General features: G+C 44.1%; 1 protein-coding gene across 1 annotated transcript in view; it reads right to left on the reverse strand.

The window, feature by feature from the left end:
• The window catches only part of REV3L (REV3 like, DNA directed polymerase zeta catalytic subunit), a 1,615,620-nt gene that overhangs the window by 905,684 nt on the left and 694,253 nt on the right, over nt 1–15,683 (reverse strand). The window contains exons 8-9 of the mRNA XM_069607775.1: nt 6,028–6,112; nt 5,431–5,579 (exon numbers count right to left, since the gene is read on the reverse strand). Coding sequence (XP_069463876.1) covers nt 5,431–5,579; nt 6,028–6,112 — 234 coding nt within the window. The remainder of the gene's footprint in view (nt 1–5,430; nt 5,580–6,027; nt 6,113–15,683) is intronic.

The following is a 15,683-nucleotide window of genomic DNA, read 5'->3' on the forward strand; positions in this document are numbered from 1 at the left end:
GTTTATGTGCCCCGCTACTGAATGCCCACATGCTCCTTGACACTGAATGACCATTCGTGCCTCGATAGTGAACGCCCTATCCCGCCTATAGTCGTAAGCACCCACGCGCACATATCTGAACTCATCGAAAAATGCTGTATCCATTATTGCACTACAGCATTATAGCTGTTACTCTAAGTTTTATCACCATGACCCAAATCCTCACGGCATCTCCTGCCTCGGTACCAGACCTGATCCCACATATGCTGCCCAACATAATGACGAATATCCCCACTAACTCTCCACCAAATAATATTAGTGCCAGAGGTGAAACCTTCACCTCCCTCCCATGCACCTTACCAGACAGAAATCTTAAACTGTGCGCAAGACTCACACAATTTTATGAAGCACCTAGAAGAACCTTACCACCAACCAACCCAAAAACAAAATTACCTACAAAAACCACACCAAACGGTAACAACAAATGCCACTACAATCAAAAAACAAAAGTTCAAGACCTCAGACACCAACCTAACTACCCCTAGCCAAGCAAACATGCCTAAAAAGACGCTAGTACTCAAAGGAGCACTCCTTAACGTGAGATCCCTTGTCGCCCATGCCCTTGACATAGCTGACCTCATTACAGAGCACAACCTGGACTTCATGGCAGTAACCGAGACCTGGCTACATAAAGCAGCCGGACCTTCGTTAATGCTAGCCATCCCAGAAGGCTACACCATAACAAGACAAGATAGGGATGGCACACGAGGTGGTGGAATTGCCATCATCTCCAAATTGAGCCTCTCTCTCAGAACATCCCCTCCTCAAATCTTACAATCTTGTGAAAATACCTTGGTTAAATTCCAGATAAATAATACACAAACCCTCACCATCCACTTAATTTATAGACCCCCAGGCCCTCTCGGCACCTTTGACGAGGATTTGCATAGCCTAATTACCAACAACCTTAAACCCACCTCCCAGCTTCTATTATTAGGAGATTTTAACCTTGGCTTTAATGACCCTATGGACAAACAAGCCTTAGACATAGCCAACACCATCAATGCTTCAGGCCTATCTCAGAAAGTTAACAGACCCACTCACTCCAAAGGGAGAACACTAGACTGGATAGCAGATTAAAACTGCAAAGCCTCCATCACCTTCATCTCTCCTCAAGCATGGACAGATCACTCTCTCATCACCTTTAACCTATCTACAGCCAGACCATCTCCGACCGTCCCATTGCTAGCACCTCCTTGTCTAACCAGAAACAAAAAAAAGCATTATAGCGGAAAAAGTCATCCCCGCCATCCTACCCACGCTAAACGCTCTATCTGACAATTTAGACCCCAGTACTCTAGTTGAAGAATATAACAAGATTATGCTCAGCACACTGGACAAAATCGCCCTGCTCAAACTTAGAAAAAGAAAACCTAAAGCACACCTTAATGGTTCACGCCTCAACTAAGAGATTTACGACTCCTAAAAAGAAAAAGTGAAAATTCCTGGAGATTATGTCCCTCTATAGAAAATAAAGCAAAACTATCCTCGATCTCCTCTCACTTTAAAAAAGAAGTGAACCTTGCCAAAAAGAACTACTATGATGAACGTATCACTAACTCTAATTCTAGTATGACAGAACTCTTCGCCATACTGAAAGAACTAGAGTCACCAATAGTAACACCAGACTTAGTCACCAAGACCTGGTGCACAGACATTCAAAATGTGCTAGCAAATAAAATCAATACACTTCAAACCAAAATACAACAAAAAAAAAGATATGCTCAATCTCCAGCACCCCCCTACCACCTCTACACATAACATCTCACCAAAGGCAAACAACAAATTTCACTTTTCAAAAACTTCCCCACTAGAAGTAGAAAAAATCATTCTTTCTCTCAAACTAACTGCAAGGGCGATACCTGCCCAGCACAGTTAATAAAAGACGCTGCTAGAGACCTTTCACAATTTATTTCTAAATTAATCAATGCCTCCTTCACAACAGGCATTATCCCAGCCAACCTAAAACATTCCTGGGTGCTCCCACTTTCAAAAAACAGACCTTAGACCCACTTATTCCTACCAACTATCGCCCTATTACCACTGTGCAATTCCTCCTCAAAATACTGGACAAAGCCGCCTATATTCAAAAACACCTTGACTTGTATAAGCTTCTAGGAGCAAGACAATCTGGTTTCCGTCCACTTCATGGAACGGAAACCGCCTTGATTGATTTAAAGACTCAGGTCGACGAGCTGAGAGATGGAGGAGGAGCAGCACTCCGGCTCCTACTTGATCTCTCAGCAGCATTCGACTTGGTCGATCACAAGGTACTTTGTAAACACCTGGATTCTGCTGCCCACTTCTCTCCTGAGGCCATCAAGTGGCTAGAATCTTTCCTAAGCGAAAGAACTATGAGAGTTTTTTCCCCTTCGGCCGCAGCTGACCCTACCCCAATATCATGTGGCGTTCCCCAGGGTTCCTGTGTCTCGCCTACCCTATACAATATCTTCACCAAACCCTTGTTCGACGATCTGGACCTTCTGGGTATCACCTACACTAACTATGCAGATGATACACAGATTCTCCTCCCGCTTTCTGGGGATCATAGGAAGGACTCGGAATTGGTGAACAGGGTATATCTCATTGTTCAAGCATGGATGGCCACACATGGCCTGTGCTTGAACGACGACAAGACCGAGTTGATAATCCTGGGAACACAGAAGAACACCAAAAAATTAACTCAGGAATTCTCTTCCTTCAATATTGATGGAAACCTCATTAGGGTCTCTAAGGAAGTAAAAACCCTCGGTTTCTACTTGGATTCTACACTATCATTCGATAAACAAATCAAATCCTTGGCTTCCACCACTGCCTACACTTGCAAACTAATAAGAGCAGGCAAGCCTTTCCTCTCTAACAGCTGCATGATCTTGGCTAGAGCACTTATCCTCTCCAGGATCGACTACTGTAATGCCCTTTACAGTGGCACCAACAAATGAACCATCCAGAAACTACAAACACTGCAAAACAATGCTTTGCGAGCCGCACTGGGCATAAATAAAAGGGCACACATTTCCACCATCAGACGTCAACACAAATGGCTAACTACTAACCATAAAATTCAATTAAAAATGATCTCCTTGACACACAAAGCTCTTAACAACGCTGCCCCAAGCTACCTCACGAACAAAATACAAAAAAAAACCCATCAGACCAATGAGAGTTACTAACACTAACTGTCTGGTAGTACCGAGATTTAAACAAACCACGGTCCGTGGGAATAGTTTCCCTGTGAAGGCGGCCAAAACCTGGAATCTATTACCTAACAATCTACGAGCAGATCAGCCGTACCCACTATTCAGGCGGAATGCCATCCAATATCTTACCTCCAACAACCACTAGACACAGGTTTATAGTATTCTCAGACCCGACACTGGTCTCTCTCCTCTGACTTACGACATGCCTTACGACATGTCGACCCCTCCTCTGTCTTACGACATTATGCGTACCATCCTCTATGGAACTTATCGACCTGTACGACGATGATCCTGTATATTTGTATACTATTACTGTATCCTGTATAATTTGTATAACCCGCATAATATCTATATTATCCATTACTGTAACTTGTATAATATGTATAACTTTCATTGTATCCTGTATAATCTGTAACAATGTAAGCTTTGCATTATCCTACCTGCTGCGCCCTTCTACCTATGGGTCTGGAGCGCATTAGAAATAAAACAAACAAACCTCTGGTTCAAAGTGTGCTTTACAAGTGTTACCAAACAAAAAAGTCAATTGGGATTAACCAATGGCTGGAGGCAAGTGCACATTTTGAGGTCTGGACTATGTCACCGCATTACTGCACTTCTCCATTAAGGCCTAAACACTAGCTACAGCGGGCAAGTGCTGCACTCTTTAAATTTTAAATATTCAGAGCAGGAGGGGTCCACCTTACCTCCATTAGACCATTCATTCTAATGTACTTTTATATCGAATTGGTGCATTAAGAGGCCTCATTGGAAGTCCAACACTGGAAACACTGGAATCGCCCTTTTCTCAGTGTCAGTGGCAGGCAGCTCTAAATAGTGTATGCTGGCTGCATTAGCAATTTAATACTCTTATATTATGTAGAGTTTAGCCCTTGCCACTTAAGAGGCACAAAGCACTGCAGTTACAAAATAAACTGTCTTGGAAACAAAATTAGATTTACAGTTGGGGCTACATATAGCAGCCTGCACAACCCTGGTTTTTATGTGGCATTTGGTTACAAATGGGTACTGCCGGGGAAAAGTGAAAGGAGAAAGTCATAGGGAGTAAGAAGGGTGTTTTGCAGCCCGCAGGATCCCTGGAAAGAGGTTCTAATACAACATACAGGCTTTAATGGGTCGAATGTTCAAAAATACTTTCATACACAATTTACGAGTTTGACTGATCCCATTTTATTGGACAGATAACTAGTCCAAATGTGGTGACCATAAAACATTTGGGAGGATTGCTTTACTTCTGTTTTCAGTGTACTTGTTCAATCACCCAGCCTGGACTTCTCCAAAGTCATCTACTGCAGATTCACTGACAATTCTCTGAATAAGCTTCAAAACAAAATAAATGACACTGTGCACACTATCTTTGGTTGCAGATACTCAGATTACATATGCCCTCTCTTGGATGACCATTAAGCAAAAAAAAAAAAAAAATAAGGATTTAGAAATCCTTGGTTTCAACTAGAAAACTTTGCACTGGGTTACCAAGTCGACGGATGTGACCATGGCAGATTACCTATTGTCCCTACGTATTTAGAGGTATAAGCATTAAGATGGAAGAGCCATTCACAAACAAGATTCGCCCCCCTTCTGGCACTCCATGTATGCCAAAGGCTTGAAATCAACTTTATGGAAATCTAAAAGGCCTGAACACCTACCTATACTGTGCAGTGACTGCACCTGCTCCCTGCCGTCCAACAATGACCCTGCCCTTCATAAGTGTCTGAGAAAGTACCAAGGAATCCACTTTGAGGCATAACATAATCGTATGTGCCTCGTTAAACATAGGGAGCATGCGTATAATGACCACTGGAGTGCACTGCAGTGAGAAATCCATGTTCTAATAGTCCACTTTACCAGACAACTGGGATGCAGTGAAACAAATCAATAATTAGTAAGGAGTTTTATACAGTAAATATTTACAGTATTGTCACATTGTTTTTGGGGGAAGTTCATGTTTCTAGAATAACTTTGTAATTTTATATAATTTCTAACAAAATATAAAGTGTCCATAGTGTTGATTGAGCCAAAATAGTCACAAATGGGCATGCAATGAGAGCAGCAAATACATTTTTCTATATTGCAAAGAGCAAACCGATAAAGAACAAAAAGACATCTTGCAGGATACACATGCATCAATTCACAGACTACCAGACAAATGTTAACGTCGGTAAAAGCTCACCTTTCACTGGTTCCTGGTCTATGTGCACTTCTATCATATTGGCTGGGGAACATTCAACAGGTTCAGGAGACAGTCCTTCAGAATGAAGGGTCAGCTCAGCTGAAAATTCATCCAATGAACTGCTGTAGTCTAAAGGGCCAGGCAACGTCCTGTGGTGGTGAAAAATAAAGGCATTGATGGATACATGCTTTACCAGTTTATAGAGATAGGCAACGGATTTTAACGTTTCATCCCAACACCAGATGTCTTGCAAAACACCCCTAAAATATTTTCTGATTTTTGTTTTACTACAAAATGCCAAAGTCAAAACCAAGTAGACCCGATATACTGGCTGATCCGTTTTACTTCAATTGTATTCTGAAAAAAAAAGTCTGGGTCAAAAACATATGAACGCAAAAAACTGCAGCAACTGTGCAAAACGAATTTGAAATTCGTGAAGACCAACGTTTTGAAACTAAGTAGAATAGAAATGGGCAACCATTTTACTTCACTTAAATTTTCTTGAAAACCAGAAAATCGTTGGGAGTATAAAACAATTCTCCCTAAAACCAGACCACATTTTTTGAATGATTACCTCAATATAAGGAAAAGACTTACACAGAGAAATCTTCCTGTTTAAGAATTTCCTTAATTCGCTTCTGGAATATTCTTTCACTCTCAGTAGCAGGCACATATCCTCGATCTTGAAAAAAGTATGAGATCACATTAAAGTTCAGAAATTGATTACATGTTTTAAAACAGTGCTGAAGTTATCAAACTCCAAGTTTACTCAATATAATATTCTGAACTGTAGTTCAGATAGTAAATGGAAAAATTCACACACTTCAAAAAAGGCCTTAAAAGTATGGTTTTCAGTAAGGATTCCCAGCCGGAATATAAGAGAGAAATTGTTATGCAGGAAATCTATACCACATGTCTAATGAACTTAGATGATATTTTTACCTTAAATGACAGGGGAAAACAGCTAGAAAATAGCAGTATAGTTAAGAGGAACATGGCCCTCAAATAGGAGCATTGCTTTCCTAAAAATAATTCTACTGGAATTCACCAATATAGATTTACATTCATACATGTGAGAGCTTAAGTTCAAACTTGACCTGGAGAATTCTGAAGTAAAAAGGAAATACTGGTAGGAGAACCAACCCTCGGAGAACTGCTTGTATTCGTATAGATGGGTGGGTGAGGGGGGGGGGGAGGTAGAGCCTACCATAAATGACAAGCAGTATGAAAATCTAATGCGGAAGGGCAGAAATAATGTAATGGTAACTCTCTGCTTTACAAGATTCAACATACAGCGCGTTTGAGACCATACCAATGGTGAAAGGACCATTACATAAAGAGTAGGAAGCACCAACATCTACTCCCAGCATTAACTTTAGTAACTATTTCAAATTCAAAGTGGTATAAATGAACATCTTTCTGTGGCAAACTGCCAGGTCCCATGCACTAGAGGTTCCAGAATTAGTACTCAGGAGCCCATCATTTTTGGCCACTGAAAAATGATATGCGACTGCCCCATTTTTGACACACACCTTGTACACGATGCAGCAGTCATGTTTCACTGCTGCTTTACAGAGTTTCAGACATTGCCAAACTTTTACCTAACATATCTCTTGGCAGGATCTGTTCCACTTCAGCCACCTAATGCACACTGAGCAACGATTTGCACTGTCAGCATACTCGTGCAGTCATTAATAAGTCAGAGGAGGAGAATATGTTTGTACTTGACCTCACCGCACATCTTGGGGGTGTGACCACAGGCAAGGGAAGAGGGAACTGTAGAGAGGAAAAGGCTTAAAAGAGGTACCCGAAAATAAAAAAGGAAGTCTTACTTTCCTGAACTCTCCAGTGTCCGAGGGGAGTTGGAGGTTCCAGTAAGCAGGACAATGTGTACATTGGGTACAATTAAGTGGACAGTAATTGGTGAGCAGTCCACAGTCCGAGAGGCTCTGATTGGAGTGGGATACGGCTGTGCCTTCAGTTCCTTTGAACCTTATCCAATGGGAAATTATCCCTTTGACTACTGACCACTTGGGAAACGAGAATGCCATGGCCAAAAACAATGTCGAGCCATGGTGCCTAGGACTAGTTGGAGGCACACAGATTGACCTGCTCTGCTCTTAATTTAGGACATACATGTATCCTATTGAAATAATGGATGTTTCTTATGCTGCATACATACGTCCTAAGAGGAGTCAAAGGGTTAGCAGAGACTGTCACAATGACAGCAAAAAAGACAGTTGTGAGTCACGGTTGAAGTTAAGTAAGGAAAATCAGAATCTGGGACTACTGCGCATTTCAGATCCACGCAATTTGTTCAAAATTATTGTGCAGGAATACATGGATAGAATCTTATTTTGGCTGAAAATGTAGGGAGCGCCACATGAAAACTAGTTGGTAGGATTTTGAAAATTAAGTTTTGTTGAAAATTAAGAAAAATAAGACAAATCCATGCACCCACCAAAAAACAGAGGTATCCCAATATCATCCTTTTGCAATACTCCTGCACCACCCATTTCCCATTCTCCTAGCCTTAATACGCATTCATAAACAATCAACTTCTGCCCATTTTCTTTCATTTGTAATGGGTAATCATTACGTTTTGCACAAAAAAGGGGGGTCCTGGGAGTCCCTCTCTACTGGCCAATATCCCGGGAGAGTCTCAAACAGATTCTTTAGCTCACTATCCCTTTCACAGAAGATAAATGTGCGTTACACATCAGTCTTTGTCCTGCCCAAGGGCAATCCAGCACAGAAATGCCAGGCAAATCTCTTCTTAGCAAGAGTACCAACAGCAACCCCAGACACGCGTTTCGGCCTGGCTGAGCCTTGTCAGTGAGGTGGAGCTGTGCCCCTCTAAGAACATTGAGCAAGGGGTCCACTTCTGGATTACCCTAGTAACTTAGGGTGGGAACCCAAAGCTACTTCATGTGCACAAACAAGGGGGGCCCTGGGAGTCTCTCTCTACCGTCCAATATCCCAGGAGAGTCTCTACCAGATTCTTTTGCTCACTATCCGGATCATAGAAGATAACTTTCCATTAGATTAAATACACTCATACATAAACAATCGACTTCTGCCCATTTTCTTTCATTTGTAATAGATCATCATTACGTTCTGTCATTTTGGAACAAGACACTATTATTCAAATTTTAAAAATGAATGTCTCTAAGTTGTGCGCCAAATCCTAAAAACTCAAACACATTTTCCAAGATTAACAAATATTGCCAAATTGTGTATTAGAATGTGTTTTGCTATATTGCAGCAATGTTTTTCCACAATTAACGTTAACAGTCAGATTTAAATGTAGGAGTATGAATTGCAGATTGAAGAGAAGGATGAAGGGGTGGTGGGGAGATCAGTACATCATTCAGTGCGGGCATCAAGGGGGAGTGATAACTAGCAGAGCTTAAAGGGATCAAAACAGCCTTTTTAAACTTTTGATATTTCATTATGTTTTTTTCAGACAGTAAAATGTTTGGCTGGTTGGCCTATTTCTAACTCTGAGGTTACACAAATTTCAGCAATAGACACTGTCAGGCGGCCTATGTATAATGCACAGAAGACTGACTCGGGAGAGGTTTCAAAAACATTCTCATTTTTTTATTTCCAGAAAATACAAATAAAAGATAAACCAAAACAATGCAAGTCTCTCACACTGGGTGTGATAGACTTACTCCTCCCACTGTATTTATTACCTAGGTCTTGTTACTGCTCCAGTCTTCTCAGTCTGCCTTGAGATAACCCAGCCTCTTTGTACCCTTTGTTTTTGCTTACTAGGGGGTTGGCCTCTTCACTACTCTGTTCTTATTTTTTCTGCTGGCTCCAACCATCTTCCAGATGCTACCACCCCCTCCTCAATTACTACCATCTCCACCTGGGTTACTACGGCCCTCTCCTCGGTTAACAAGTCCTCCTCTGTGGTGGTCTCTGACCTGCAGCTTCGCCTAATTACTTCTTATGGCTCACAATGTAACACTGCTCGCCACAACATTCTCAATGACCCACACCGACTGAATGGAAGTGAGGGGTTTGATGGGCCTCCAGTACCAGCCCCCAGAAGTAGGTTTCCAGGGGTAACTGCCCCCAGGATTATGAAGAAGTGCTTAATTTGGATGGTTGGTGTTTATTAGTCCAGGTGCACATTAACTACTCGGAGTGGGCTAAACCTATAAGGAGGGGGATCTCCCATCCTGTTTTTAAATTACCTTACAATCAGCTGGGGATGTTCTGGATTCTCAGCCGCTCCCGTGTGTCTCGCACCCCCACCCCCTTTCAGTCTCTCTTTTTTAGTGCATCTGATGGCCTATCAGTACTTTGCAAGTCAGCTCAGCAATGATATAGAAGTTTTTGCGTATGTTTCTCGTGTGGTTTGGGCGAGTGTGGACTTCCATCAGGGGTCAGTAGAGTTGACTCAGCGATCTTCAGAGTTCCCCCAGTGCCCCTAAATGAGTTCTATGCAGCTTGCATCAGATGTTTCTGCTACTTCCTCGCATTTGCTGGCATTTCGATTAGCATTATCCTTGAAGCTCAGATATTGGGTCTGGCCACTGAAATAGTTAGCTCTCCTGGCCTGCAGTTGCGTATAATATGGGTCAGGTACAAGTCCACTGTCCTGGGGTGGGTCTGCAGTGGGGGTGCAGGAGGGATTTCGGGAGAGGCAGAACTATCAAGACCGGGTTGCCCTACAAAAGCAGGGGAGTGGGTACGATCCGGCATCCCAGAGCTGACCTGTAGGGCAGCATTTTTACTGCCTTTGACATGTGGTTGCGACCAAGGTGGGTTGATTTCCATCTAGATTAAAGGTCCCTCCTCGTCTGAATGAGTGATGGCAGAGCAGGGATGCTGAGAGCAGAGCCGGAGGATTGCTTTAACCTCTGATTTTGATGTTTGCCAAAGATCACTTGCCAAGCTGAGCTGTGTGAGGATTTTTTGTGAAATACTGCAATCAACTTGAATATTGTTATTCATCCCATGACAGACTTTATTGAATGCTAAGAACTGGAGGTAGGGCACAGGAAGGGAGTATAAGTGATGTATCCACAGATGTGGAACACATGGATCTGATATCGAAGATTATCCCATAAGGTTTATAAAGCACATCCAGTTTTGAAAATAAGAGGTTTGAGCCAGTCTATTTGCATTTCTGTGAGTAGATTGTTTCTGCCCAGACAGCAGGGGCAAACTAGACTAGTTGGACAGGTAGAATAGCCTATTGTATGTTTGGCTGCCCTGTTATACGAGTACAAAGACAGAATATTGTTAACCTATTCATTTTATTAGTACTGAAATGAGATTGTGAATTTCACTTTGCTTAATGCTCTTGACAATTGCGTCCAAGCTTGTTAAACTACATTGTCAGAAACAGCTAGGGGGCAGGAAAAATTGTTTGTAGGGTGGCATAATAAGATGCATTCTAGTTCTAACTGATTTACCATAAACCCATTTTGACTGTTCATTGAAAGTCCATGTTTCAAGTGAACTGCATGTTAAAATAGAATTCATGTGTTTTCTCGCACACCATTTTACCAAACCCTTTTAAGCATTTGAAACTGTGAATTCAATTTTACACTTGACTTCTTGCCATCTAAATGCCTCATGCCACTGTAGACCTGGGATGGAGTGAATAAAGCATCTTGTTTATTGTTTAATAACTCTTAATAAGCCGTTAGAATCAGCAGTACTCTTGCATGGATTCACATGCCCATGAATATTGCCAGTCCGGCTGGGAATCCTCTGTAAATTTAAAGCAGTTTAACTTTAAACAAAAAAACTGCTGTCTTCTGTATAGCCTATCAGTGCCGCTTTGGGACATACTGCCCCAGCCAATGGAACTCTTCCTCCTAAGCTCCACCCCTGGTGACTATTTTCAGATTTGGTAGCGCACGTAACATGGCATTATGAACCAAGAAGAGCCAAAGAGGGGAAGGAGGGAGGGTTTTCATGTGAATCCATGCAAGACCCATGCTGGAGAACAAGAGTTACAGGTAAGTAACTTGTTCCTTTTCCAGCATGGGATCGTGCATGTATTCACATGCTCATTAATACGATTACACAGCAGCACATCTACACAACCACCACGGGAGGTGCAAGGCTCACAGAAGCAATACACTTAACCCTGGACCTTGCTCTCCCTCATTCCCCCCCTCCCTGTGAGCCCTCCTCACTTGCTCTCCCTCACCCGCCCTCCCCTCCTCATCCCCCCGTTCTGTGTAACTTGCTCTTCCTTAACCCTACCTCCCCCCACACTCTCACCCTCTCCCATCCCTTCTGTAACCAGCACCTGGAAGTCTGCAGGTTTTGCGTGCTCTACAAACGCAAAAATAAATAAACAGACTCACCTCAAGCAAACAGTTTGCGTAGCACTGCTTGGCCGACCTGGGACTCCTCCCTGGAATCCCTGTCAACGTAGATGTATCTTGTGAAGGTGTGGTAGACCTCCACATAGCACTCCTGCAAATGTGGAGCAGGGGAACACCAGAGAGAAACGCTGTTGTTGCTGCAATGGCTCAGGTGGAATGGGCTCTCGACCATCCAGGAAGCTGTCTGTTGGCCAGGCGATGGGAATGCATCATACAGCTGGAGAGCCACCTGGAGATGGAAGCCTTAGACGGAGCCTTCCGATGTCCCACAGGTCCCAAATTGACAAAAAGATGAGACCTCTTTCCAAAAATCCTACATGGTAACAACTTCAAGGCATGCGCAACGTCCAGCGAATGCAAAGCCCTTTCAGCAGGGGAAGAATGATTCACAAAGAAAACTGGCAGAACCAAAGGTTCGTTGAGATTAAAGTTCGACTGAACCTTTGACAAGAAGGATGAGGTCGTAGAACCACTTTAGCAGCGTGGAAGGACAAAAACAGAAGCTTACAGGAGAGGGCCTGTATCACCTCGACCCACCTGGCTGAGTTGATCGCCACCAGGAAGGTGGCCATCCACAACAGAAAATTCAAAGAGGCTTGATGCATAGGTTTCATCAGTTGCCACCTGTCATCCAAGAATTCTTGAAGGGGTCTCATCTGAAGCCTGCAGAATGGGACCGGTGGATGCATGAAGACATCATCCTCAGCAACGACTGGATGACCGCACTGTTGCCATGTAAGCTGGCGACAGCCGTTGGACCTTTTCCTGGAGGGCCTTCATCCTCTCATCCGAGGGAGACGCCAGACATGAGAATGTGCTGAGCTGGGCACCTAGGAACCGTGCGTTCTGCAATGACACTACGCAAGACTTCGGATAGTTGATTGAGACTCCAAGCAAAGTCAGAAGTTGGATGGTCTCTGCAGTGTGCTGGGTTGACAGTCGCGCGGAACTGGATGGGCCAGTTCAGGGTAAACGTGGATTCCTTTGAGGGGCAAATGCACTGCCACTGGAGCCAGCAATTCAGTGAATACTCTTGGGGCAGATTTTTAAACGAAGGGCAAGGCCTTGAATCGGTAATGTCATCCCTGAACGACAAACCGCAGGAAATTCCAGTGTTTGCGATGAATGGGGATGTGGAAGTAGGCATCTTCCAAGTAGAGGGTCGCAGGGAAATACCTGGTCGAGAACGTGCAGCAACATGCCCATCCTGAACTTTTGAAATTGGAGGAACTTGTTCAGGCGCTACAGATCTAGGATTGGGCGCCACCCTTCTTCCGTACCAGAAAGTATCTGGAGTACACTCCGTAGTCGCTGAGGAACTGGTTCTATTGTCCCTTTGCCTAGCATGGCTTTAACATACTTTAGCAGCTGAGCCACATGCAGTTCTCATCTCATGACAGGAGGAACGTGGCCCTGCTGAAGGACATCGAGCACCCATTTGACAGTGGAACATCTTTCGCCACTGATCGTCAAAGTTTGATAGTCGGCTTCCCACTGGGGTGTAGAAGTAGGGGCACAGGTCCTGGGTCGGTTTAGTTCTGCTTTGGGGTGTGCGTCCTGGATGGGGGATGACGACGCTGGGAGCCACTGCCATAAACCTGGGAGAGTCCCCTATAAGCCTCCTGCGTGGTAGAGCGGGAGAGATGACGATAGAGGGTGGTTGAACTGTGAAGACCTGGAGACTCTTGTGAGGGGCCAGAAATGCAAGACGGACACAACGTTGTCGTTTTCGCAATGTTTGCCATTTATTAAAATTAAAGAAGGATGAGATAAACGCCTCTCTTTTCCTATCCTAACGAGAATGTTCCTGCTTAGCAACTAAAACTGAAGAAAGATGACCTAGTGTCCAAATGTATCTGACCCTTGTTAGGGAGATTTATAATTTGTATGCTTTATCCCCTCTCCTAGTGAGAGCCCCAACACTTTTTGCTGGACTTCTTGATCTTTTCTTTCAATCCTGAATGAGTGGAGCCTTTTTCCACTCATTCATTCTTATGAGCCCTCTCTTTTGGAACTATATGCTTTGTTTTCTACCTATACTATGGAGTCTGTCTGCACCATAGCTCTTAAAGGCATCTGTGTTTTACTACTGCAGCACACAGCTCCTTATGGGCAGTGTTGCTGGGTACCCTTGGGGTCCTCCTTTAAGATAATTTCTCGCGCCCCTGTAGGATTACATTTGTCCATTTTAAAAGCCACCCCCCCGCCCGCGATCGCGCCCTCATCTCCTCGACCCTCTTCCCCATCGGATTCCCTTGTTCCCACCTTCCACCCGCCTCCCAGCCCGCCCACTCCCTGATTGGTCTACAGGCCCCATAAATATCACACTTCTAGGGCAGCCCTCTGCCCGGGCAGCCCTTGCGGCTAAGGGCCCCAAGCCAAAGGGCGGCTCCGAAAGTGGCGGCTCCCTATAGTGTCTGCAGAAGCCAGGGCCAGCAGTCAACCAGCAGCGACTAACAAGGTAGGTGTGGCATGTGCGAGGAGTAGAGCAATCGCTTTACTCCGGAAGCCCCGACAGTCTACCTACCCTCAGAAGATAGCTGACCAGGCCACTAATTCTAAGCAGCTACACAACTAGTAAGAAGTTTGATTATTATCGGAGTTCCATCTAGACAGAACTGTGAATACTAGCCTGCGTCACACCTAGACATGATTGTGAATGTTAACCAGCGCCACGTCTGGATAGAACTGAATATTGGCTTGCATCACATCTCGACAAGATTGTAAATGTTAGCCATCACCTCATCTAGACAGAATTGTGAATATTAGCTTGTGTCACATCTAGACAGGATTACGAATATTGCCAGCACCACATTTAGATAGAATTGTGAATATTAGCATGAGTCTATAGAATATAACACCCACTCCAGACACTCCCCTCTCCTACTCTTAAGCTCACGCTCTACTTCTCACCAACACACAATAGAACACAACTATACCCTTCATCAGCATAGTTGCTCACATACGAACATTACTCTAAGATCCCCTCAACATCCTGCAAGAACGCAGCTATACACCAAGGAAAAAAAAAGTATCAGCCTAGCTCCATACCTATTCGTCCTATACAGGCCCAATGCGGCCAGAATGCATTCTCGGAAACCAATCACCTGACTGCACACATTCAACTAATATCTCACTACCCCCACCCAAGCATTCCACACTACCCTACTACGTCGACTGACCTGGACTACTGTCCTCCAAAGGCATTCAACCCACAAGCGCTTTGAGGTCATACCAGATATATAGAGCGCTATATAAATGCCAAATAACATATAGCCTCGAGTAACTACAGTTCTTAGATACTTTGAATCTCTCCCAAAACTCTATATTCTACAGTGGAGTGCCAAAGGGATTCTTTTTAGTCCTAGACCATCTCCTAGTTATGGCTGGTAGTAGTGGACGTGTTCTACCAACTATTGTGTAATTTTGATACCACAGGCTATGTCCATAGTCTGAGTAGTGCACAATAGGGGCACCCAAGTACCAACTTGGGACTGCCCTTCTTTTTTCACCATTACTTGCGTGGTTGTCATGTGTTAGCCCTTCTACCACCATTCTGGGAGGGGGAAGTCCGTGTGTGTGTCTTGCCTTGGCCAGGAACCTTTGGGTATCCCTGCCCAGGCTCCAGTGTGTCTGGGCAGGCAAGAAGTGGGGGAGGAGTCGCCCACCCCCCTATCCTTTTTCTGCCAGAATGCCTGAATAGGACCAGCTCCCACAGAGGGTCTGGCTGTCCTGATTTGACAGCGAAACACCCCTTTCTGTACAATGCTGAGCGGGATTGCAGAGGAGTGTGTGCCGGGACGTATATATAGTGAGGCTTCTGGAGTGAAAAGCAAGTCAACCACTGCAAGCTGAAGTAACCGAAGAAGACAACCAGGGATGCCTGCAGAC

The sequence above is a fragment of the Ambystoma mexicanum genome, chromosome 4q (genome assembly GCF_040938575.1).
Source record: "Ambystoma mexicanum isolate Mex_15411 chromosome 4q, UKY_AmexF1_1, whole genome shotgun sequence".
Lineage (NCBI taxonomy): Eukaryota > Metazoa > Chordata > Amphibia > Caudata > Ambystomatidae > Ambystoma > Ambystoma mexicanum.